Raw genomic sequence first — 26,643 nt, forward strand, 5'->3', positions numbered from 1 at the left:
TTCTCCTCTTTGAATATAATCGGCTATTAAACTTGGGAATAATATCCTGTAAGGAAAAGGACTTGAAATTTGTCTTGCTTGAAAATATCTTTAAAAAAAATTTTTAAATGAATTCATAGCCCACTGCATCATAAAATAGACATATTTTAAGAGTGCCAGGAAGAAATTTCAAAATGGTATGATTCTAATTTGAGAAATAGGTGTAAGTTAAAAATATGAATAGAAAAAAAATCTAAAAAGTATCATTTTTCTGTTTACACAGTTCTGAAAAAAATATACCAGAAAATTATTAGGATAAATATTAGGATAAATAAAGTAGACTGAATTTACTTGGAAGTTAGGCTTGGACTGAACATTTCCCACACTTATAGAAAATTCCCTCCCTGAACTAGTCTCCCAAACTGGTCCCATTCTATTTCACAAAATTCAGAAGGTAAACAATATGAAAGTATGCTAATATAACCCACACGTAGATGAGAAGACCAGATTGTTTCAGTTGGATAAAATAGCCCGAGTCCTCTTTCCTCCCATTGTTTAAAGAGACAAGTTTAAATTGGAAGATGTTAAGTCTGGAGGAACTAATTTTAACAAGTTTACTGAATTAATCCAAACTACTAAAGTTGTAAAAGGATTAAGTAAATATTTATATTTGCTACTTTTAAACTAGTTTAGATAAGGTTACAGATATTTAACATAAATAAGTCTTTTTAAGATAACTAGAAATATCCATTTTTTAAATTATAAAAATGAGTATTGCTTGTATTCCAGTGAAAAAGTTATCCACAGAAGTGTTTGAAATGACAAAAATTCAAGGGCATGAAGATATGAGAAAAATGACCTTCTAGGAAACTCCATCTAACCAGAAGTGTCATTGACCCTTAAGTCAATAGTCTTAACTCACAATTTCAAAGCAAGTTCTAAAAAGATGATGTAATTTCTCCATGCCCTGACTAAAAAGAAAACTTTTACATTTTTAAGATTATATAGGTAATCCCTAAAATAAATTTTAAAAAATTTCTTTGAATAATTCAAATTCAAGAAAATATCTGTTATTTGTTGCAAAAGTTCAGACTGAATCTTTAGTCTTTTTCAGAATGATATCTGTACATTTTGGATAGTATTTTGGGGGAGTAAGTGAAATACTACACTTGGCCAATTTTCCATTCAGTAAAATTAACAAAGCTTTACCATAATTCCTGTTCTGTCATGTATACATATACTCATATTTGCAGGGTTGAAGTTCTATCTGCTGGGACTTTTAGGAATTGTGGTGATATTTTAAGAGGCAATGTTGTGATCTGGAAAGTGCATGGCATTTGGACTGAGGAGTCTTGCATTCACTTATGTTAGTGATTGGGAAGCCAGGTGACTTTATGGTTTACTTCAAGTAATTTCTCTGTTTCCCTGGGACACTTGACCCTATGTTGAGGCAAGAAACATGGATGTACTATTCTTCTTTAGAAGGAAAGAAAAAAATCTTTGATGTAAGAGTTAAAACACACAACTCCTAGATATTTCTGATAAAATGCTGATGTAATTACTAATGCCTGAACCTGACTATCTCACCTAAAGCAGTTTAATCTATAATATTATTGCATTTAAATAGCCCTCGGTGTCTTTTGTAATTCTGACTAGCTATGGATTTATTAATACTGAGAGTTATATAATCTGAGAGAGAATAAAAGATAAAGCAAGCTTCTGGAAATATAGAAGCTCCCATTCCTGAACCTTATTCGATTCTCTAAACTACACTATATACAGGAGAATAAGAATTAGAAAAGTAGGGGGAAAAGTGGGAAATTGTGTGTCTAACTACCATGAACACTAAAAACATAAAATACTGACTAATTATGAAGGTAGATATCTACCTTCATATTACCTTAATATTAACAACCAAAATCTTAAAATTATTCGCTTTGCCTTTTTAGCTATTCAAAAACTACACACACATACTCTGATTTAAGGCCGGTTGCATACAAAACCAACTCAAAAACAACAAAACCAAACCTACCCAGGCTTATTCAACAGAAAATTAAGAGAGGATTATTTATATCCTAAAAGAATGATTGATTTCAGAAAATTATTTTTTAAATAGAAAATTCTCCTAGGACATGTTAACTATTATGTAGAGTAAGGTATATTTCTCATCCATTTTGCTATAGTTTGGTAAAAATTCTAAACCTCTGACTGAAGAGCAAAGAGATTTTATAAAATTAACTGTTAATGTGAATAATATATTGAAAACACCGGAGAAGAAACTTCTCCACGAACACTACTAACATCAATTCACAAACATGCTTTTTCTAGAGCTTTTCATCCACATAAAATAATTATGAGAGACTAATTGCTGGCTATATCCCATAGAAAAGATGAAATGGACCTCCCAGCGCTGTGCCTATAGACCAAGAAATGTGTCTCAGGTGAGATCACAGGCCCTTGAGCCAGATGGGATGGCCTTAGAGGGAGGACTTAGGTCAGAAAGACAGAGACCTGGATTGGGCAAGAGCCCCACCTTGAGATACAGTGCTATCTTGGGGTAACTTATTATTTAATTTAAGCTAACCTTTGATGGCTAAGAGCTGGGGTGTGTGTGTGGGTGTTGTGAATTCTGTTCCTCTGGGTCTAAGGATAAAGACAAGCTTCTTCTGTGTCCTGCCCACTATTGCTTACTTGAAATTTCTGATCCCAGTCATGAATCTAGGCTTAGGAAGCGCTTGGTATTATACCTCATTTATAAACAGATGCAGCTGAGGTAGCTCAGGCTCTCCAGGGATTCCTGATAGGGACTGGGCAGCTGATGTATCATTTGCTTTGTGATCCTGTGATGAATAAAGGAACCCGACATTTTGAAAAGTTGTGTTGTACCATCTCTTCAAAACGTTAGACCCATTAAAGTTAAGTAATGTACAGATGCATTAGGGAAGATAAGTATTCTCTTCCTCTCCTTAATTTCAGTACATGTATGGGACTAATCAGAGATTGCTCTCTTTTAATGTAGAGAAATTTTGTGCTATGCATACTCAGTACAGCTTTTTTAGTAGCAATAGACTCTTAAATTAAAACCTTTAAAAATTAAATAGGTATTTCCTTAGTCACAATTTAGACATTTTTATAAAACCAACTTTTGCTTATTTGAGAAAAAAACAAGATTTAAAATGTAAAATGATCTTTTCTGTCCCTCTTACTTAATAGTTGGAGTTAATGGAATGATGAGGAAAAAGGCTGTGCATGTGTGTGCATGTGTGTCTTTTAAGGAAATTTATTCAGCAAGTAAAATTAGGGTATGCTATGTAGTCCCCATGTATGTAATAGCCTATCACTAAAATACCTAGGCACTTGCTTTAAAGACTTAATTATAGCAATCCGTGGTAAAGCAGAGAAGAGAAATCAGGCTTCTTGATTTCGGGTGATATTCTTATCCGGGAGATCACATGGCATCCTTGCACTCCTCTTCCCTTATATGGCGACACCGGGCTAAGCGAAGGCCATCCCACAGAAGCGGGCATCACTCTCCCTGGGCTCCCGACTCCTTCTGGGGACACTTCCCAGTCCTTTCTTGGGGAACCTCTTGTGCCCTCCCCCAGCCTCTCCACGTTCCCCTTGCTCAGGCTACTTCCTGCCCCATGTACTTGGACTTTGACCTATGGAGGGCACAGTGAATGTGAAATGTGAGCTCTACTCATTGGTTCCAATTTGGTCTGGGTCTGATCTGAGCATCCTGAGCTAAAAATAGCCCAACAAAAGCCTCACCAAGAGGGATGTAGGGAGTAATAAAAGATAGTGAGATGAAGAGTTCTGGGCTGAATTTCATGGCTACAAGTACAGAGGGGACAGGAAAAGCTCTGGGGAACCTCGCCTGGGCATCTTCCACACAGACCTGGCACAAGTGCTTTGAAGGAAAAGAAATATGGCTTTTTGACCTTGAATAACAGAAGTTTCCTACCTGTTAAATTGGATAGGAAGTACTAATACTGTGGCGGATGGGAGCTTAGTAGGGGAATAAAATCTAGTCAAGCCAACAAGAACATATATACAAATAAATAAAGAGAAAGTAAATCTAGTGATGACTCATCTGCCAGTGGTTGGTCTGAAAGTGAATTATATGGGACACTGCCACAGAAAACTGGATCAACACATGAGGACATAGTGGAAATAAACAGATTTATGGGAACAAATTGTGTGCCAAAATTCTAAGTTCATTTCTACCATTTTCTTACAACTGTTTCCCTCTAATGAAGTTCAAATGCCATGAAACAGTGTCCCCATATCATAGAAAACAGGAAAAGATGAAGGAATAAAGAGGAACAAAAGGGAAACAATGATTTTTTTAAACTTACATGGTTACATATGAAAACATTTTCAACTTGGCAGCATGACTAATATGCCCATGTTTAGATGATAATTGTAACTGGTGCTGTCCAACAGAAAGAGTGCTGGTTGGGGAATCCAAAAATCTGGGTATAAAGTGAGCTCTGACACTTCTTAATCATGATCTTGGGAAGGTACTTCATTCACCTCAAAAGGCCTTACTCTCCTCACCTGTCCCCAAATGAGGGCTGGGACCAGAAGCTGCCGAGCTCTTCTCTGGTTCTAAAGGGATGGTCAAAGGATCCTGGTGAATGCTAACAAGTCCATGTCTTGGCTCTAGTGCTTTTCTGGAGAACCAGTTTTATAGAAATAATTTAAAAATATGTGGTGGAATTGCCTCTTTGTCTCCATCAATCCAACAATATTTGGAAATAGACTACTTAAATCCATATGAGTTAGCCTGGCTTTAGCTTTAGAAATGTTAAGTTGTTTTATATCAAAAAATCAATTTAACAGCCTACAAATTAAATGTCTCAGTTCAACACTAATGTTAATTTGTTAATCTTTTTTTTTTGTATTTTGCATTTTGAGGGAAGGCAGTTGGGGTTAAGTAATTTGCCCAAGATCACAGTTTGTTAGCTAGTCTGAGGTCAAATCTGAACTCAGGTCCTCCTGAGTGTTCTATCCACAGTGCCACTAGCTCCCCCTAACTTGTTAAATTTTAATGGTTTAAAACTACTCTTACATATATCAGAACTTTAACTGTGATGTATCAAATTATTATCTTTTACTTAGTACATATGAGAGTTTTTAACAATGGCTTGAATAAAAAAAAAAGCATTCAGTGCAGAGGGAGTGCTTACCTGGTTTTATTCATAAGGTCTGCTCCACATGCCTTGTAATAATCTAAATTTTGTTGGAACTGGTGCGTCACTGGTCTTGGATTTCTCTAAAGCAAAAATAGTCCAGAAAATAGTATTTAGAAAATGTTTAAAACAAATCGCACATTGATAGTTAAAAAGGCAGAAATAGAACTATACATTGATAGCTTTGTTTAATTAAGAGGAAATAAATAGAAATAAAAAGTATGATGTTTGGGTTTCATTTGGATAGTTGTTAGCAAGGCTAAGGATTGTCTTAGTGATTGAAAACCTGGAAAATGTATCAATTCATTCATTTTGTTATTGTTCTATCGGTTTTTTGCCACACATATTTTGAGATGCAAATTTAAAAATACAATGGGAAAAAGGCTAATCCTTTTAAAACCCACAAAAACCACCCGACCCATGACAGTATAATGTATTTGCCTCAGTAAGTAAGATGTGGAAGATTAGAGGAAGAGTTCCCGAGGATCAGTGTGTACAGGATGTCCACTAGATGGCGGGCAGAGTCTTTTGTTCTCCCTGAAGCTTGGGTGCTGTTTCAGAACGGAGCCATGCTTTTACAATTACTCATTTCTGTGGCACACAGTTTCATTTTCAAGCATTTGATGAGTGCCAAAAATGTGGTAGGCACTGGCAATCATTAGCACATTAACCATCACCTCACACGAGCCAACTTACCAATGCCTGTTTTCATTGAAACAGCAACGGAATCGCTTTTCTGGGACTCTGCACTATTTGTAAACACTCCAGAAAGCGGCTCTGGGTGTTAGGGAAAGGGGCGTCCCCCCTTTATTCAGAGTCGATCAAAGGGGGTGCCGGGGACACAGAGGCAGGCCACAAGCCGTGGTCTCAATGTGCTTCTCATCCCAGTTAGGAAAGGGGTTGACAAGAACGGATGGCACCGGAGGGAAGGCCCAGGCAACTTTGGGAGAGGATGAGGGAGAGGGGAGTGCAACAGGAGAGGGCTTTTAGGGGAAGAGTCCAGGATGGCTGAGGAGGCTGGAGAGCCTGAATGGAGGAAGGGACTGATAGTCTTACCATGGCACAAAGCCGGGGCTAACTTGGGATGGGCACTAAGGCTTTTCCCCAGGACCATGGGAGCTAGAGAGTAATGAGAGTGGAAAGCAAAACTTGATCTCAGCCCCTGGTAAGCGAGATTAACCAGGCTCCCATTCCAGGTATGATTAGGATGCTCCCACCGCTCCCCTGGAGCTAGCCTCCCCCACTGGTGCTCTGGCGATGTGTTGGGGACCAGTATCTGGGTCTTTCCTCCCCAAAAAGTGCCTAGTGCTCTAAAGCTCCACTTTGCTTGTGGTTCCCTGCTCCTTCCCCTCTTCCTAGCCTCTTGAGGCATTTTGGGGTGCTTGCCCTTGGCATGAGATTGCTAGTTTTGAAGGAATATGAAAAATGGATCAGAGAATGCCCAGATAGACTGGAGGCAGGAAGACTAGTTAGGAGGCTGTTATGATAGTTGACATATTTGGAAATCTATAAAAATATCACTTTTCTCATACATAAGCTTTTCACAAGCAAGTGAAATGTAAACAAAATAATACCTCTTAAACAAATACATTTCCAACCAAACAACTAAATAAAAACCGAAGCTAAGAATGGTTCTTTAAAACCATAACTATAAATTTTCCATAAAATATTTAAAAGAAAATTAGAACTAGGAAAGGTTTTGGTTTTTAAACTTCCTACATCTCAACTACTTATTTATATAAGCAAGCTCATCTGAGATTAACACTAAGCTTCTTGCTTAAACAAAACAAAACAAAACAAAACAAAACAAATACACCAAAAACTCCACTACCCCTGCTTCAGGAACTGGGTTCTTAACTTTTTTTGCATGACAGACTCTTATGGCAGTCTTGTGAAGCCCATGGACCCATTCTCAAAATACATAAAATAATGTACGTACGTGTAGAAAATAAAACACATGGGATTAAAGGGAAATTAATTCTACTGAAGGCTGCTTTTTAATCTACTTTTATATAAAATGGCATAATCTATCTTAATGCAAAGAATTCATGTAGGTTAACATCTTCAGAGGGGAATATAATGCTAGAGTATTAAATGTTAGGGTTAAATAATTGTAATTCATCAAGCTAACAAGCTGTAATTTAATGGTCAAAATTGCCCCATTCTTTTTCTGTTAAAAAAAAAAAAAAGTACCTTTCATTTATCTACCAAACCGGCTCCAATCAATTAACAGAAATGACAATCTCTTGATTTCACTATCTACTATTCCATGGGTTTGGTATTCAACTGAGTTCTAAGATAATCAAATATGAATTGCCTTGATGAAGATAACAGATGATTCCATGACTACCATCCGATTAAGTCTAACAGTACAACTTTTCCATCTCTAGGAATTACACAGGTTTCCTTGCGGTGGTTGATGATAACCTGAACCTGAGCATAATGGAAATGCAAAAGAAAGGTTAAAACCACTGGCAGGTCTTTAATGCTACATTCATGAATTATCCAAAAAAATTCCCTCTACTAGAATTTGGTTAATTCTCCTTGGGATGAGTGGTAAATAGCAGTGAAAAGAATTAATGATACATTATAGTTTGGCAGAATGTACAACTAGGAGACAGAATCATCAATATGGTATAGCCACTTATAGCTAAATTTTTGTTTTTTACTCTCACTATATAAAAATACAACACGCTTTTGCAAAAATAATAAAAAAGTTCCTCTTTTAACTTCTGATAAAGAGAAGATTATATTACAAAATATAATCTTGTGGTTTTTTTTTTTTTTGCTTAAAAATACTGAAAGAGATCATGTAAAGCAGTTTAAAACTTATTTATCAAGAAATGACAAGCAACTCAAGGGTACCAAGGGTTGATCTAAGTACTTAGAATGATTATCAAAAATAATGATCTCACTTGAACACATGAATGAGATTCAAGTATTGCTCTCATTTAGGGCCTATTTAAATTCCTCAGAGGCTTACTGGTATCAAAGGGAGAGTCATTTAAAGTGGGAAAGAATGAAAAAGAAGATATTGAAAAATGGAATTTAAAATGTAAGACAATGGCTGAAGATTATTGCACGGTGTCAAGATGCCTGTTAAGACAATACCACTATTTAAATATAAATACATACAGGCAAGTAAATAATCTATGAACACAGAGAAAAACTAGCATGTTCTATAACCAATCTGCCTCCTAAATATACTCAACAATGATTTAAGCTTAATGTAAAAAACAAACAATTCTCTCCACCCAAAAACATCCCCCTAAACAACCAAATCATTGACAGATTTAGGAATTAAAATTCAATATTTCTGTCTTGAAAGCTTATGTAGAGGTCTTTATTCAACCCTCCTTTTATGTACAGTGTAAAAGTTCCAAATGGTTTCAGCATTCTTGACACATATTTTTCCAAATTAAAAAATCTTCTGCACAACTTAATGACAAATCTAGGATTCCTATTACATAGAGTGTTCTAAAACAAAGTCCAGTTTTCAGCTTATGCCACTGAGACCTACAGCTAGACTACGAATTGTTCATTTTCATTTTGTTTCCTAGAATTATTAGAGTCCTAATATGAGGGACTACATCTTTTCATTCTTCACTACTTTAATTTACTATGTTTATACTCTGGTACTTCTATTCACTTGCTGTGCTCAGAATTGTCTTCTGGATGGAGTAATTAAGAACTACTTTTTTTTTTTTTTTTGGGGTGATACAATCAAGGTTAAGTGACTTACCCAGGGTCACACACTAGTAAGTGTTAAGTGTCTGAGGCCACATTTAACTCATGTCCTCCTGACTCCAGGACCAGCACTCTAGTCGTTATACCAACTAGCTGCCACTTAAGAACTATTTTTAACATCATTTCACACCAAGGGGCTCTAATTGATAAAAAAAAAAAAAAAAAAAAAAAAATACATTTAATTTTAAAAGTATATAGAATTTATTAGGTTTCTGCTCTACTTTGAAGAATTCTTTTCTGGTTAATTCTCCTTGTGATGAGTAGATAGCAGTGAAAAGATCACTCTGTAAACATATCCAAACTAATGATACATTATAGTTTGAGCAGAATGTACAACTAGGAGAGGGCATCATCAATATGGTATAAAATTCATGCCCATTCCTAAAGTCTCTAGGCATAAACATTAGAAAAATCTGTCCCAAACTCAGAAGGGTAAATCAAAGTCTTTTAGGTTTTCTGTCAACAAGCAAAATAAATAAGTGTTGCTTTTTCTTGCATAGACCCTCCAGATAGGTTTAGTAGAGACCTCTTGTATGCTCTAACCTAGCTACTTCCAAAGTATCAAAAAAAGTTACTCTTTTGGATATCCTCTTGATCTTGAGCATTTTTGTTTTATGTTATGATAAGAATGCAAGAAATCCCAAAGAGGCTTTCTTTGGAAAGTAAGCGGGGAAACTGACATGCCTCTTTTTGGTTGATGGCAAGAGGAGAAAATATCTATCACATAGGGCTATGAGATTCACTCAGAAAACTAAAATCAACTTTATTTCTCACTTGATTTCTAAAATGCTTTGGCTAATTTACTTACAGTGAATATATGATGGAAATTATCTGTGGCATTAACTACGTGGCTAGTATTAAAACATGAAGGTGGGTACTGGGAACCAATTTTTCTGTAGCATTTACCTTTCACTCACTAAAAAGGACCAGCCTATTTAAGAAGAGTTAGTCTTTTGCTTGACTTCAGTTGGAAATCTCTCTGCCAAAACAGGTTTGAGCTTCAAAGAGAGTATTCCCACCCCCTTCCCCCACTTCCTTTAGCTTTAGATTCTCTTACAGAATAAGTAAGTTTCTGTTCAAACTATTTTTTTAAAGGGACCTTAACAAGAAAGTCTAGGAAAACAGAAGATATTTTCAGTAAAAGGGAAAAGACAAAATAATACTGTAGTGATCCCTGATAGAATTCATGAAAACTAATTGTGCTAATTGTCATATTACAATGGAAGAACAGCTATGTAAAAAGGTCTATTTGAAATATCCAACTAATTTTTCTGCCTTAGCCAAGCACATATTTTGTGGACAGGTAGAGACAACTTTAACAATGAAATCAAAATAATAGTTTCACCAGAATGTAAACATTATTAAGAACAATGATATGTTAAAAAAAAGGGGGGGGGAGGGGGGAAGCATGCTTTGTTGTTTTGATAGTTGATACAGTAATTTAATGTAGGTGTGGATGAGCACTATGTTTCTTGATAAACAAAACACCTTATCTGAAAAATTACATTCAAGTAGGACTTTGCAGGACTCCATATCTGGAAATAAATAAATACATTGCTTTCTCACAGTTTTTAATTCAAAATGTATATTTATTTTTTTTATCTTATTTTGAATTAAAAAAAATATCCATGTGCTAGATTTTGTAATGTTTGGTGTATGCACTGTTCCCTTCAACATTTAATTGAGACTCTTTTCCGAGATCATTCTTGTGAGGGAAGTCACTCTTATTTCTGTAGCTTTTCAGATGGGTATCATGGTCTAGATTCAAAGAGATGAGGAGTTTAGAGCTCACTGTACAATAGAAAAGTTGATTTATTTTGAAAATGTCGGTGGTCTAACTTTGTGGCTGGCATAAGGAGGAAAGGAGGGGAAGACTTGTATATGGTAAGAATTACTTAGTTTTTTGTTTTTCCCAGTATCCTGCTACCACCCTCTATTTTTTACTACGCCAGATTAGAAAAGGGAAAAAAAAGACGGCTCAGAAGGGGAAACAGCACTCTGAAAAGATGTCTAACGTTTCTCTTTGATGAAAAATGAGACTCTTATTTTAGTGAATATGTTATTGCCTCAACGCCAGGGGAAAAGCAACCGTCATTAGAAAAACGAATTGCTCAGCTGTTTATAAGCAAAAAGCTCTAGGGGAATTTCTCAGGACCCAAAAGGCAAAGCATTGCAGGGTTATGCAAACATATGTTGCAGGTGTTTTAGGGTAGACAGGTGGGCAAACCTCAACCACTGAAAAGGATTTGGTTTAATATACTGTAACTGAAACTAGAGCACCTAAATGCATCCAAGTGCAGAAAGCCATAGCAAGAGTGAACTGTATCTATAGAGCAAAAATTCTCCCTAAAATAATTATCTTGTTAGTGCCAAGCAAACAGGATTTCTTCTTCTGGTAGTTTTATAGCAAACAAATACTGCCAATTACAGTTTTTTGGAAAACTAAAGGTATTTTAAACCTGGAACAAAGAACAGCCTGAAATAGCAATAATTATCCAAAAAAGATAAGGATGAAGTATTGTTTGCCTTTATTTAAACAAATATTCCTAAGGAGACAGTTTTCTGTAATATCCCCTCTTTGCTTCACTAGGCAACATTAGATTTATCATAATTCTCCTAAAGCCTAAAATATTTCTATATTAAAATGCTAATTTTGCCGCTCTATGTGTGTGTATTTTTTTTTTTTTTTTTGCCTGTAATTAAAGCTGGGTAAATTTGTGATCTGATATTCATTGATCACTACAGGTTCTACAAAGGTCATACCATTTCTGTCTCTTATTGCCCTCTTCATTTTAAAAAATACAAATATACAGTGGCTCAAAAAACATACATCAGGATCTTGAGTGCATTAAATTCCTTAGTAACTTAAAACATCTCTAATAAATAACTTTGAATGTTTATATAAGTACCAATAACTTAGATACTCAAGTGACTAAACCACTAATATTTTTTGCTTTGTAAATTATCCAGGAAAATTTATTTCTTTTTTATTGTTAACTTGGAATGAGTGTATTCAATAACCTTAATACAGATATTGATATATTTATTTATAAACAGCAATACCACTGATCCCTATTTAATCTAATTTCATGTTAACCCTACCATGCTAATTTTCTGGTGTATTATATTGTGTTGATATTTTATCTAGATTCAGAAAAGAGAAAGGGATGAAATATATGTATATAAGATCCAAACTGTTGCTGCTTATAATAATGCTGTGAGATTAACACAGTCAACTCGGTATAAGTTTTAAAAAATGAACAGTATTTCATTCTCACCGATAATGATTCTTTCATGACCAAAATTAAGAATCATCACCATATGTAATAATAATAATAATGATTATACTCTATTAAGAAATATTAGAAACAATGAGGATTTAAAAATCTGTAACATATAATAGAAAAATCCAGAACATTTTAATATATTTATCTAAAAACTCTAACTAAAAAAAATCCAAAAGGTCTTAAGAGAATTTTTTTAATTTAAAAAAAAATAGATAATTGGGTAAAACCCACAGACAAAACCCCTGAACTCGTGCCAACCTCATTTTACATACTGAATAAGCCCAATTCCCTTAAGTGACATCCCCATGTACCCTGGCAAGCAGAGATTTCAGATGGCAGAAAAGCACTTTAAACCACCTGTGCGTTAGGCTCTGTTTTTAACTTCATACAATAAATGTATACCAAAAGAGAAATTAAAAATGTTTTCCCCTTCCTCTAATATATTTAAATATGTGCATTTGCTTAGAAGGTTGCCAGATTAACAGGCCCCCAAATATGCTATTTATATACAGAAAGTAGGTGTTTAAAAAGAAAATGTATGGTGGTACTACAAGTTTCTACTTTGCCCTAAAAAGACGGCTTAGCCCTGTTGTCAAAAGATCCCTTTTGGCCAGAAGGGATAGATACTTTATCTTCTGAGGCTGCAGGACCTTTAACCTTTCTGTGGAAAGTATGTCAGCATGAAAGCCATAGTGGTTTGCCTATGAGGTATTACAATGCAATTTCTGGGGTTTCCTTCTCTTTCCAAAGCTGGAGTCAATTTAATTTTGACTATAGACTTTGCATAAGGCAATACAACTTTAGGTGAATAGAGGTGAATGCCATCCCATGGTACTTTCAATGCAATTTTTAGATGCTTTCATCTGAAAAAAGCACGAACACAATATAAACAGAAGAATCTGCGCTGCAGATGCTCTATCAGCATCAATGCTGATCTGGATTATGGGATGATGGCAGAATTCTCAGAAAGAAGGTAAATGGAATGAATTCCTGGTTATAGTAATTTGTTACAATCAAGACTTGTCTCTTCTTGGTTGGTGATACTTTTTTCATGTGAGACTCTTATTGGAGTCCCTTTTGTTATAAGAACATTCAGATTGTATCATGCAGATAATGGTCTGTGGAGATGGCTCTCTTGGTGGAAGAGAATGGTTATTCCTCTGTGGGCATTCATTTGGTTTTAGTGAAATCGTAGATGAGTCAAAAATACTATCAAAATTCATAGAAGATTCTTCTGCAAATCCCATTATTTGCTTATTAACTTTTGTTCCAGAGGGCTGTATCATTCATTCACTCATTCATTCTTACAGATACCCTTGTCAACAAATGACTGGCAATAGCCTTTGAATTGATCTCTGTGACTCAACTTTTTCCCCACTATAGTCCAACCTCACCTTGGCTGTCAGAATAATGTTCCTAAAGTGTAGGTTGGCCTGTATTAGCCAGCTCTACTGGTTCGCTATTATGTCCAGGATCAAATATAAAGTCTTCTATTGGGCATTTAGAGCTTTTCACAACCAGCTCTTCTCTTCCTGCCTTCTTTCACTCCCTTTCCTCTCCCCTCCCCATTGCTGAAATGTTCTTATTCTCACTTCCACCTCTTACTTTCTCCAGATTCCTATAAGACTTGGATCAAATTCTACCCTTGACTGACAGGAAGTCTCATCAATCCCCTTCTGGGATTACTTTAATTTATCCTGCTTATATCTTATATATACTTAATTATTTATATACTGTTGCTCCAGTAAGGATGTGAGTTCCTTGAGGGTAGGAGCATGAATTTTCCTTTTTCTGTGTCCTTGGGACTTAGTATAATGCATATTTTAAAGTCTTAAAAATGCTTACTGACTGATTGGGAAATCAAATAAATGGGCTGATACCAGATCTTACCAGTGGGAATGGTCAGGGTTACAGGAAAGCAGGAGTCCAGCAGGAAAATAGCATGATTCCTTCCACACCCCCATCCACTGTGTCCTGTCCCTTTCCCCTGACACTCAGTATTCTTGGCTTCTTTTAAAACTCAGCTCAGAGTCCACCTTCTGCAGGGGAACTCTCCCAGTCCCCTTACCTCCAGATGTTATCCCCTTTCAGATCACCTTCCACCTACTTCAGTAGAGATCTTTTATGCACCTGAAGATTATGTTTGCTCAGTTAGAATGTACTTTCCTTGGAAGTGAGGATTACTTTTTTTTGTTTGCTTTTGACTTTGTATTCCTGGTGCTGTGCATAGGGCCTTTAGCACACTGTAAATGCTTTTAAAAAATATCTGTTGATTGAGTGATGCTCGAAAGGGATGATTTCTCCCTTTTCCAATCTCTCACACCACTCTTTATGAACCTCTGCTGTGTATCACTATATTACAATTTGTATTAGAGTTATTTCTGCACTTGTTTTGACCTCTTACCAATCCCTGGAAGACAAGGTACATATGCCTTGTACATAGCAGGCACTTAATAAATGCCTATGCATTGAATTGAATCTTTGTATCTCCAGAACTTAGGACAAAATATTGTCAATAGTATGAACTTAACTTTTCTGAACTGTTGACTGAGCTCTTCATTAGTCTCTCTACTTCTTGATTCTCCCTATTCCAAAATCTCCTTCACATAGCTGTTAAAATGAGATTCTTAAAACACAGGGACTCCCAATCACATTACTTTTAGGATCAAAAATACATTTCTCTTTTCAACAACTAGCTCCAACTGATCCAGCTGAAAGAATTGGTGGGGGAGAAAGGAGGGAAGGTTAGCCGGAGAAGAGAAAATTCAGGCAGTCCATATTGATGTTTAGCAGTGGAACCATTAGATTGGCTCAGTTTGACCTTGGAGGACAAAACCAGGAGTAATGGGTAAATGTAAACTTCCTAACAATTAGAACTGGGAAGGTAGAACAGGCTGCCTAGCCAGGTGGAAACTTCTCCCTCTTTGGAGGTCTTTTAGCAGAAGCTGGAAAACTAGGTCAGGTTTGTCAGAATGAGTATGGATTGGACAGATTGTTGCTGAGGTTCTTTCCAAATCTAAAATCCTGTGCTTAAACCCTTCTCACCATATTACAAAACTTTCTAACACTTTAATCTAATCAAACGGGTCTTTTTGCCATTTCTCACATATTAAATTTCAACACTCATTTCTGCGTCTTTGCTCACTCTATCTCATTTCTGGAATGTACTTCCTATCCTTACCTCTGCCTCTTAGACATCCTAGAGTCCTTCTTTATTCAACTGAAACGCTACCTCCTGTCACTACTAAAGCCCTTCTTTTTTTCTGCATGGACATCCACAGACAGACACACACACAGCATTTTATGTATATTTCTCCTTTCCTCTGATGAAATGGGAGCTCTTTGAGGGCAAAAACTGTTTCGTTTCTATCTGTATCCAAAATACTCAGCACAGTGCCTGGCATATATACCAGGTAAATTGACTTGATGTACTAAATGATGATCTACTATCATAAAGAAACTGCAAAGGACAGGAAGAAGTCACCAAGAATCAATCATATGGTTAGTATTCCAAATTTCAAAGTTGGAACCAATAACTATTTAACCCATTGTTGTTCCTGCTGAGATAGTAGGAAGGAAGACGTTTTAAAAATATCAATTTAGATATGTTTTCAATATAAGTAATTGGAAGGTGCCAAAAATCTCAGTAATGTCGTTCTCATACCAGTCTCTTCAGGACTGTAGCACAGCAGAATGCCTTGGGAGTCAGGAGGTCCAGTTCTAATTCTGGTTTTAACCTTTGCTAACTATATTCTGACCTTAAACCAAGCCACTAAAGTGCAAGTGGTTTGTTCTCCTCAGTAAAATGAAAGGGTGAAACTAGATGCTTCTGAAAGGCCTATGCAACTTCAAAATTCCATGATTTTTCAATTGCATGAAAAAGTTATTAGAGAACTGGCTGACAACTAATGTGGTCTCACATTGCTCCCTGAGTTTTTCTAGGTGGTTAAGATATCAGCCAGATAGAATCAGTAACTTATTATCATAGTTTCAGGACAGCTTCAGGCAATAACATTAAAGAAAAGTCAGCAATGACAAAGAGTAGACACCCCTCTATATGCTGCTAACAGGCAGAACTGGTTAATAAGATGATCTCTAGGGGAATAGCTCAATAATTCTGTGTCTACACTAATCAGATGGCATCACTTCAGCATATGATCCAGACTTACTGGGCATGCTTTAATTTCTTAAATCATTTCTTATTTCCACCTACCCAATCATTCATCCATTCTTCCTTCCTTTTTCTTACTATAAATTTACTAACCAATCAAATAAACATAAAAAAGAAAAAACAAAACAAAAAGCCTTAATTGTATACACACACACACACACACACACACACACAAAACCAAAATAATTTACCAATGACAAACAATGAAATGAAATACTTTTGTTCTATGGCCTCTTCCAGAATTTCACTACCTTTGGTTCTGATGAATGCTTTAAAATACTAGTATTATTATTAACATTAGCCAAATTTTGCTTTACAGTCCTTATTCCTTACGTTCTCTAACCTTGATATTTCTTGTCACTACAATTCCTAAGAATACAGATGCTGACTCCCAAGAAGTGAAGGCAGAGCAGTATGGTCACCTCAGAGCCTTAATACTAATATTAAGGACAGGGAAACCAGGGTAGGACACAAAACATACATCTAAGTGCCATATCCAGAAACCTCGCCTCTTGTATTCTTTTAGTGGGAGTAGAGAGATGGAATGCAGCTGATGTGTTCTTTAGTGGTCAGCTGCAATATTCTAGAATTTGTGGAAAATTGGGTAGGAGGATAGAGTAAAGCAAGCTTTAGCAAAGAGTGGCCAACACGACCTCCCATCATGAACAACACAAGAGGCAAGGTTCCTTCAGAGTGTAGTGCCCCTGATCTCAGTCTGAATACTGGGGGCTCTGTGTTGACACTGTATTAAAAGTGGAGGCAAACAGCTGGGCCTCCAAGATCCCTAATGTACTTGATGCTTTTTCAGATGATGCTTCTAAGTTGTACTCTAATCCTCGTTCTCAGGAATTAGTGAGCTTAAATAGCCATTCAACTGCAAACAAAATTATCTAGCTCATACCCCATTAAGAGGAGTCTTTTGCATTCTTGTCAATAGGTACTCTATAGTAAGTGTGGTGTAAAAATATAAATTCATTTTGAACCCTTAGGGAAAAACTCTAGAATGAAGCCAACTGGAAAGATGAGAGGAATGTAGGCATAACTGATTTTCTGGATTTAGGAAAGCCAGAAACTACTCAACCTTGTTATTTTTCCTTCTTGATATTCTCCTTCTCAGTGCTGGTCCCTGAAGACAATTTAAATAGCCTAAAGTAATACCTCAAAATCAATGATTTTTTTTTTTTTTTTTTTTGGATAGAGGGGAAAAATAAAAATAAAATGTTAAAGAAGATTTAAATACCTATGTTATAGAAATTCAAATAGAAAAGGGCCACAAGCAATCAAATTACCAACAGAAAAATTCTCATAATCTGGTCAGCTTTAAGACTAAGTGATTTTATGAAAAATCTCACAGCTCTCACATTAATCAATTTGTACCTCCTTCAATTCATTTTCAATAAACATTAGAGATAAAGAGCTTCAAAAGGCTGTCAAAAGATATATGGATGATGATGTGCAAAAAAACCTAAAGATTTAACTTTTGTTTTCCTGTAGCAACAATATTCTTAAAGAGATAATAATATTGGTATTTTTAAAGGAGCAGGAAGACAGCTATCTCGGGTTATTTTTCCTGAAGCCAGTGAAATTGAAAAAAATCATTGCAGTGAATAAGCAATATTCCTACTGTGTTGACAGAAAAGTTCTGAACCCCTTGAACTTCTTTATTGGCCATGGGGACAAAGCCTATAAGGGCTGGTTCCAGTTTTTTCTTCCATCTTCCCTCTTCTTTCTTCATTCCTGTACATCCCTGTTGGAATCTTTACAAACTGTTAAGACATTGGAGTTGATAGAGACAATAATTATCTAATTTGGCATGGTTCAATATGATTGATTTGATTTTAGAAAGAGATATTTTGGGCCAGAACTTGAAACAAGATAATAAGTACAACTGATAGAAACGATGCTTGTGTTCACACCTTTAGAGAGTTCTTAAGTATCTAAGTACTCAATGGAGTTCACACGTTTGGGAGAATTCAGGGTTTAGAAAGAGATATCTGAATTCATACCTCCCTTAGGGCCAGAGAGCATGCTGGGAGATATCCCACAATCCCACTCTTGGAGAAGTAGCATAAATACACCTCCAGTAAGCCACTCGAGAGTTTTCTTGGGAGCATTGACTGGGGTCAGAGAGGAGCACTCTGGGAGGAAGCCCACAAGCCCTATTTCAAGGCAAGAGATTCATTGCATCTTCTAACTTGGTACTGGCTGGAGGCTGAAGAAAGCAGAGGCAGAAGCCAAGGACAAAGCTGCAAGAGCTCTTGGAACCAAGCAGAGAGATAGGCCTCTGAGCTAACCAGGCTATATTGAAGGTCACAATAAAAGATCTTGAACTCTTTTATCACCTAGCTGTGTTTTGGAAAAGAAACACCAACATTTTGGCGCCCAACGTGGGGCTCGAACCCACGACCCTGAGATTAAGAGTCTCATGCTCTATCGACTGAGCTAGCCGGGCTATTTTGAAGGACACAATAAAAGATCTGAACACTTTTATCACCTGGCTGTGTTTTGGAACAAGAACTTCACACATCCCCATCACTGAATAATTAATTCAAAAGTAGTAACTACTATGGTCATATAATTGAAAATCTTGTGAAGGTAAAAAGAGAAGAAAGAAAGAAACCAACATTGGTTCAGGACTGTTCTGTAACTTGTTTATATGCTGCGTTTTTCTTTCATCTTCCTTATTTGAGATTAGCAGATATAAGCACTGATAATCTAATTAACCTGAACAATTTGCACCAATGGGAGGCATGGATAATTGAAATACACAGAAAACCCCCAAATTTTATTCTATCCAATAGCTTCTCTCTCCTTCCCCAAAAAAACCTTATATGAGAAATTTTAAATTGTGGTAAAATGGCCTACTTTAAGTTTTTAATATGACTTTATTTCTTTTATCTGCCCTATGGGAAAGGTGGTAATGTGAACATTGATATGGTCAGAAGGCAGATTGGAGGAATGCAATCACTATTGTCAATCACTATTGTGATCTTCGGAAGCTGATGAAAGATGGTGTGCTAAATATCCTGTGGGTGCTCAATGAATAAAGAAGCAGGATTGTGATACAGAGAGGTTCTGGGAAACTCTGACATGTACTTATGGTTCAACAAATGTAATGTTATTGCGGTTCTTAAACCCAGAATGTTAATACCATTGGGTATTTGAAAATCTTTTTCTCCCTTCTTTTTTATATGACAGTCAGCCAATGAAAGTCTTGATTGAGATAGGAACGGAAGGCAAAATGAAAAATCTGGGATAACTAAATTGTTTTTTCAGTAGGAGTTCTATTAACTGGGACCTAATGGTGAAACAAAACCCTCCAGTCTCAAATGTTCCTGTTGTGGGAGGCAGTCAGGGCTTCTAGACCCAGAAAGCCTAGGGCTAATCTCACCTTTCTGGACAACTCAGAAAATGGCACACCACATTCCTGTCCCCTAATTGATAGTCAGGACAGTATGCAGGCCATAAGGGACGCTTCTTTTGTCTCTGAGTTTGTTTGCGTGGTTCCCAATATGACCTTCACCAGTTCAGACCATCAACTTATCTGTCCTTTTGATCACAAAGAGAATGGGGACTGAAAAGAGAAGTGAACTGACCTCCAGTAATCAAAAGAGAAGCAATTAATAATTAAGATCAACAACAACTCACATTTCTCACCATAGCATTTTCCTCAGAAGAACACAACAGGCTGGGAGAACAAATATAATCATCCCTATTTTAAGAAACATGAGGTAAGAAATAGTGATTCTCTCCTGGTCACAGAGTTAAGAAGTTACAGGGTCAGATCCAAGTCTCCTATATCCACTTTCTATACCTTTTCCATAAGAACACATTGTTAAGCAGTGTTAAATGTTGCTCAAATTGATTTTTGACACTTCCAGCTTGTTTACTTTTTTCTAACTACTCTGGCTAAACCTTCACTGAGAATACTAGGACTTCCACAGTTAATACAGAGGAAATATATTTCATATTTATTACTCAAAGCTAGAAAGAAGAAGAAATATAAAGTAAATAAGTGTTGTAAAAAAATTTCCTGCAGATTAAAAAATTCAAGCCATAAAGCTCTAGCTTCCCTTACACATACTTATTTAGTATTTATAAACAGGCTCTATTTGGGAATTCATTTAAGAATCTGTTAATGAAATCTAAGAAAGAGAAGTTAGTTACATACTTAATAAACATTCATTATCATGTGCCATTTTATCTTTGGTCACTCCAGGAAACAGAAAATAGAACTAGCTCTTGCTCTCAAGGAGCTTATATTCTAGGGAGGGGGAAAATGAGCCCAGGTAAGTAAAAATTAAATAATTTTGGGAAAGAAAGGAAGTTGACCTCACAGAAAATTTATCTGAAAGCAGAATATTCTACTTAGCATGAATTTAATCAGCACAGGAAGTTCCTATGGGCCTCACATTGTGTTAGGTTCTAGAGATACAAATACACACAATAAATACAAAGTAATTCTGGGGCAGGAGAAAGAGCATTCCTATTCCTAAGTTGGGAATCCATGAGACAGGGATGCGGAGAAGCAGATTCCAGGAAGAGGAGGTGGCCCACAAAAGGTCCATGAATGTTTTAGAAATAACAACTCAGATAATTTGGCTAGAACCAAGGATTCATGAAGGAAATTAATGCGTAATTAGTCTGTAAAGATAGACTGAAAACAACTATGAAAGACTTTGAATACCAAACAGAAGACTGACAGATAAAGCATTTATTTATTTAGAGATTACTATGTCATTATGTTAAGCTCTAGTATTATAAATATGAGGGAAAGAAAGGTAATTCCTGTTCTCAAGGGGCTTCCATTCTAATAGGAAATATGTAAAAAGGAACTGAAAACTGGGGAGGTGGTAAACATGGTAGAAAAGTCCGGATATGAGTCCAGAGCATAGTAGAAAAGGATAGCCCCGGCTTTGCATGAAATGTCAGGCCCAGGTGGGAACTCACTATTAAACAGAAGAGGGAATTCAAGAGTTGGAAGGTAACAATGTTGTTGGCCAGGAGAGAACATTTTCTGTTTTATTACAGAGGAAATACAGGATCTCTTTGAGGAGGGGGGATCAAGGAAAACACTCAAGGAAGTTCAGAATGTTTTATAAGGGGGAGGAGCTAGAGGCAGAAGATCAATCAGGAATTTACTGTGATAGTTGGGATAACAAGTTTGAGAATTTGACCTAGGATGGGAGCTCTGTGAATAAAGGGAAGGATGCATCTTAGTGACATTGTGGAGATAGAATCAATCAGATTTAGCAACAGATTGGATATGGTGAGGAGTGAAGGAAAGTGAAAGGAAGGGGATGATGCGGAGATTGAAAACCTAGTAACTGAAAGGTTAATGGTGCCCTTTATAGGAACAGGATAATTAGTAGGAAGAAGGGATGGAAGGAAGAGAGGTGGGAGACAATGAGTTTTTTGTGTATGCGTATGTTGAGTTTAATTGGTTGAGATAATTTTAAAATATCTATGTGGAGAGAACTAGGAAGGAGGTAGTGTTGCAAGATTAGAGATTGAGAGAGAGGTAAGGGCTGGATATGTGGATTTTGGAACCACATACATAAAGATAATAATTAAACCCAGAGAAGTTGATGAGGTCACTAAGAGAAAGAACATAGAAATAAGAAAAGAAGAGAGGGAATTGTACAGAGCTCTAGTGAAGAGATGGGGTACAGATAGTGCTCCAGCACAAGATGCTGAAAAGGAAAGTGAGTCAGGTAAGAGAAGAACTAGGAGAGAAAAATGTCATGAGGAAAAGAGAGAAAAAATAGTTAAGAGAAGAGAGTAGTTAGTGGTTTCAAAAGCTCCAGAATGGACAAGAATAAGGAATATAAAAAGGTTATTCAGTTTAGAAGTTAGAAGAATAATAGTTACCTTGGATTCAACAATAATATATATTTTTGATTTTACTGTATTTGTTAGCATGTCCCCTTATCATGAAAATTCTGTTACATTAAAATGGCTATTTTCTCTTTTTAAAAAATAGCATTATTTATAGTTATCTAGATATTTAGAATTTTTTCTTTAAATTAATTGACTTAAAACATTTTAGGAAGTTCATGCTTTTATTTTAAAAACAAATTCCTTTATAAATCCAAAGTGTATTGTTAGATTTCAAACAGTAAAAATGATAATCATGCTATTGTCATGGGTCTGGATAGAATTCATCATTGTAGTTTGATAGGTAAAGATGTTTATGGAGAAAGCTAGAACTTGACTTTTTTTTTTAACATAATTTAAAGAAGCCAGCCTTCTTGCTGAAAAAAAAAAATTCTTAAATTTGAGAAAATATAAAAACAGCTAAGGTGATACAGTGGATAAAACAATGGATTTACTGTTAGGAAGACATGAAATAAAAGTCGGTCTTAGATATTACCAGACATACTACCATGTGACCAAAAAAAAAAAAAAAAAAAAAAAAAGCTCAGTTTCCTCATCTGTTAAAATGGAGAAAACAATAGTAACTATCATACAGAGCTGCTATGAGAATCAACTGAATTAACTTATGTAAAATTCTTTGAAAACCTAAAAATGCTACATAAATAGCTATTATTAATCAAGAGATTAGGGCATACCTCTTAAAAACTATCCAGTCTTAGTTATTTTCATTTTTTCCTGAAATATTTATTATGCATGATAAGTCATCATAATATTATGTAATTAACAAATAAGTTATTTAGAACATTATGAAAGAAGATGAGAATTAAGGGTGCATAAAAAAGACATCTGACAAGCTCTTCTATCATTTTCTGGTAATCATTTAAACATCCTCTACAATTAATTAAGAATTAGGAAACCTCTTAATGAAGGTAAAAGGGAAGAGAATAAAAGCTGTCTTGAAGCTTAACATCAAAAAAATTAAAGTCTTGGCTACTGGTCTCATCATTTCCTGGCAAATAGCAGGAGAATGGAAGCACTGTCAGATTTTATAATTCAACAACTGCTGTAGAAGACACTGCAGCCATGAAATTAAAAACCACCTATTCCTTGTAAGGAAAGCTATGGAAAATCTGCATTGCCTACTAAAAAGCAGAAACATCACCTTGCAGACAAAGGTCAGTATAGTGAAAGCTATGATTTTTATAATCTCAATGTACACCTGTGAGGGTTGGACTATAAGAAAAGCTGAATGCTGCAGAACAGATCCTTTCAAATCGTAGTGCTGGAGAAGACTTCTGAAAGTCCCTGGGACAGCAAGGAGATCTAATAAGCCAATATTCAAAGGAATCAATTCAGACTATTCATTAGACTGTCAAATACTGAAGCTGATATTTAATAACTTTGGCCATGTAATGAAAAGATGGGACTCACTGGAAAAGATTGGTACTGGGAAAGATTAAAGGCAAAAGAGGACAGTGGAGAATGAGAGTGAGAAAGTATCATGGAAATAATGGACATGAGCTAGGACAGACTTCAAGAGATATAGAGGCAAGAAGGGCCTGATGTACTATGGTCAATAAGGTCATGAAGAGTTAGAAAGGATTGGATGTGTGAACAATAAGACACTCTTCTCCCCTAAATGATGTACCTTAAGGTAGAACTGCAGGCCAAATTCTACTAATATAAACATTACCTTGTTTCTATAATAAAAAGATTTCCAAATCATAGCCATGGTCTATTTACTTCAAACCACATTCAACACAGTCATATTTCACGACCTGTAGAGTTTAACTATAATGGAATCTGACCTTCAACTAAAAAGCTAGGGACCTACCTTAAATAGGCACTTTTTATTCAGAAAGGACTGCTTCATTTTCTACTTTGTATAGCCAACATCTGCCACAGTGCTTAACACACATTAGGTCCTTAAGAACTGTGTTGAAGTGAATTGTTAGAATGCTTAAGTCTCTTTAAGTATCTTACATACTATAAAAGAGTGACTCACATTTAAAGGAGTATTATAATATAACTTCCTTCTCTTTAGAAGTTCTTAAACTTCGATTTTCTTATATTTTTAATATAGCCATTTAAGCCCTAGGTAATATAATTGCCTGAGGAAGAATAGAATATTAACTTTTAACTAGAATTATAATTTAAAGAATATTTCATTACCTTACTAAAATCAATCTGGTCCGATTGAACACAAAATTTTTGGTAAAAAAAAAAAAAAAAAAAAAAGAAGTAAAACTGAAAAATGTTATTTAAAATGTCACAAAACAAATATAAAATTATTTAAGATACTTTTAAGACCAAAAAATCAAAACAGAGAAATACATGGCATACTTCTTAAAGAAAAATATAGTGAATAAAAAGATAAACATTTAGTTCAATTTTGCATTTTTTTGGTTAATTTATATAATTTTTAAAAGTTAGATGAATTCATAAACAAAACTTTCCTGGGTATTTATCTATAATTAAAATATGTATTTTGTGGCTTGGATGTAAAAATATATCTGATTATTAGCAAAAGACAAAATATAAATTAAATTAATACATGTATTCAAATGTTTAAAGAATAGTAATGTTAATAGCAATATCAAAAATTATTTTCTCCTAATTTCTTAGTTATGAGAAGAGTCTAACAGAATGTACAAACACAAAAAATCTTCATGATGCCAGTTTCTAAGTAAATTTTCAACTCTGATAGTAAATTCAACTAAGGAGGTATTAGAAACCAATTTATTGAGGATGGGGAATGTGGAAGAAAAAAAAAGAAAAAAGAAAAAAAGGAAAAAGAAACCTGCACATCAACACACCAATGAAGCAGCCAGTCTTTCAGGCATGTGAAGACACCTTAGAAATCTCTGGCAGGTAAAGCAGCACCATGAAAAGAACATTAAACAGATATTCTATGCACAAATTGTTCAAACAGCCAAGCTTCTCTATATTTGGAGGGTCACCGTTTCTTATATGATATTAAATTAAAAGCAGAAATAATATTTAGTTTGACCTTGGGAGCTTGAAGTCAGTCACTACTTCTCAATTTTTAGAATATTGACTTACAGAAGTACTAAATTCTGCAAAAGACCCATTTTGCTGAAGTCATTCAATGTGACTGATACTGTCATGTGCATTTCCATTTACATATATACATACATGTAATGTACATGTATGTAATTATACACACACATATAAAATTCTCATTTTTGCATTATAAGTAAATATTTAATTGAGTTACTTTCTTAAAATCTGACATTTTATAAGTCAGATAAAGAAATGAAACTTAATACTGTCTCAAACATGAAGGCTCAATTTGAATTGGACAAGTCTAAGAACAGTGCATGTTATATATTTTTATAGTCAGTTTATATATACACGAATGGCTCTGTGAAATTAAACTGCCTTATTTCTAACTAGTTTCTTCTGCAAACAGTTACATGGGCTGCTTACAAACTTAGGAGGTATATTTCTTGAGAAACATTCGAGCTTCTGAGACTGACAAAGGAGAGCTGGCAAGTTCCTAGCACAGAATCTACAATGGTAATTTTTTATGTACTGTATTTCATTTGTAATAAGTCATTGTGATAAGGTTAACACTTCAACACACACAACAACACACAAATAAGAACGCCCAATGATGAAAATTACTTTGCTTATGTTGCTGTATTAGAATTTTATTTGCTAAAGGGTAAAAACAGATTTGCAAAATTCACAGTTAACTTAAAACAATAGTTTTAAACCTTTTATTCCTAGCCCTTACTGCCTTCAGGAGAGAAGGAACATCTGGTTATTTAAGGAACACAATATGTTCACATTTTCTATGACTTTTGTTTCTAATTGGGTTTTAAAATTTTTTTTATTTGAACAACTCTGGTTGGAACTCTGTTTTTTAATCACTTCATATTTTTCAGCTGGCCCTCCTTTTCTCCTAGTTTAACTAAGAGATTCTGGCTGAAAATCTATTCTGCGCTGGTGATATGACCAAAGAAAAGAAAATGAGACAATTAGGACAGGAGGCTGACAAAGAAAGTCTACAAACCATCTTTATAATATATGGGGTACAAGAGTCTGTGACAATTTTTCATATGGTACTACATATTTGCATCCCATTTCTTCATATAGAATAGATTTTCATAAACCTCAAACAATACTCAGACTGCCTAAGTATGTGAAGTTTCATTCATTATTTTACTGTGGGTTCAAATATCTTCCTTTTCGAAGATAAAATCTTTCTAGGAGAACGCCATTGACCAAGGTTCACAGTTTCTAGTTCTTGTGGTTTCAATCTGTTATAGAATTTCCTCCCCTAATTCCATGTTACTAAGCCCTAACCCCATATTAGTACCTGTAAGTAGCTGGGCAAATCTGTGTCCCTTGTTATATGCCC

The 26,643-nt window shown here is 35.4% G+C and overlaps 1 protein-coding gene across 7 annotated transcripts in view; it reads right to left on the bottom strand.

Annotated features, from left to right (window-relative positions):
* Positions 1 to 26,643, bottom strand: part of TBC1D5 (TBC1 domain family member 5) — a 571,191-nt gene that overhangs the window by 81,297 nt on the left and 463,251 nt on the right. For all 7 annotated transcript variants that reach the window (XM_031940325.1, XM_031940321.1, XM_031940324.1 and 4 more), the window contains one exon: positions 5,172 to 5,257. In XM_031940325.1, coding sequence (XP_031796185.1) covers positions 5,172 to 5,257 — 86 coding nt within the window. The remainder of the gene's footprint in view (positions 1 to 5,171; positions 5,258 to 26,643) is intronic.

Source organism: Sarcophilus harrisii, chromosome 5 (genome assembly GCF_902635505.1).
Source record: "Sarcophilus harrisii chromosome 5, mSarHar1.11, whole genome shotgun sequence".
Lineage (NCBI taxonomy): Eukaryota > Metazoa > Chordata > Mammalia > Dasyuromorphia > Dasyuridae > Sarcophilus > Sarcophilus harrisii.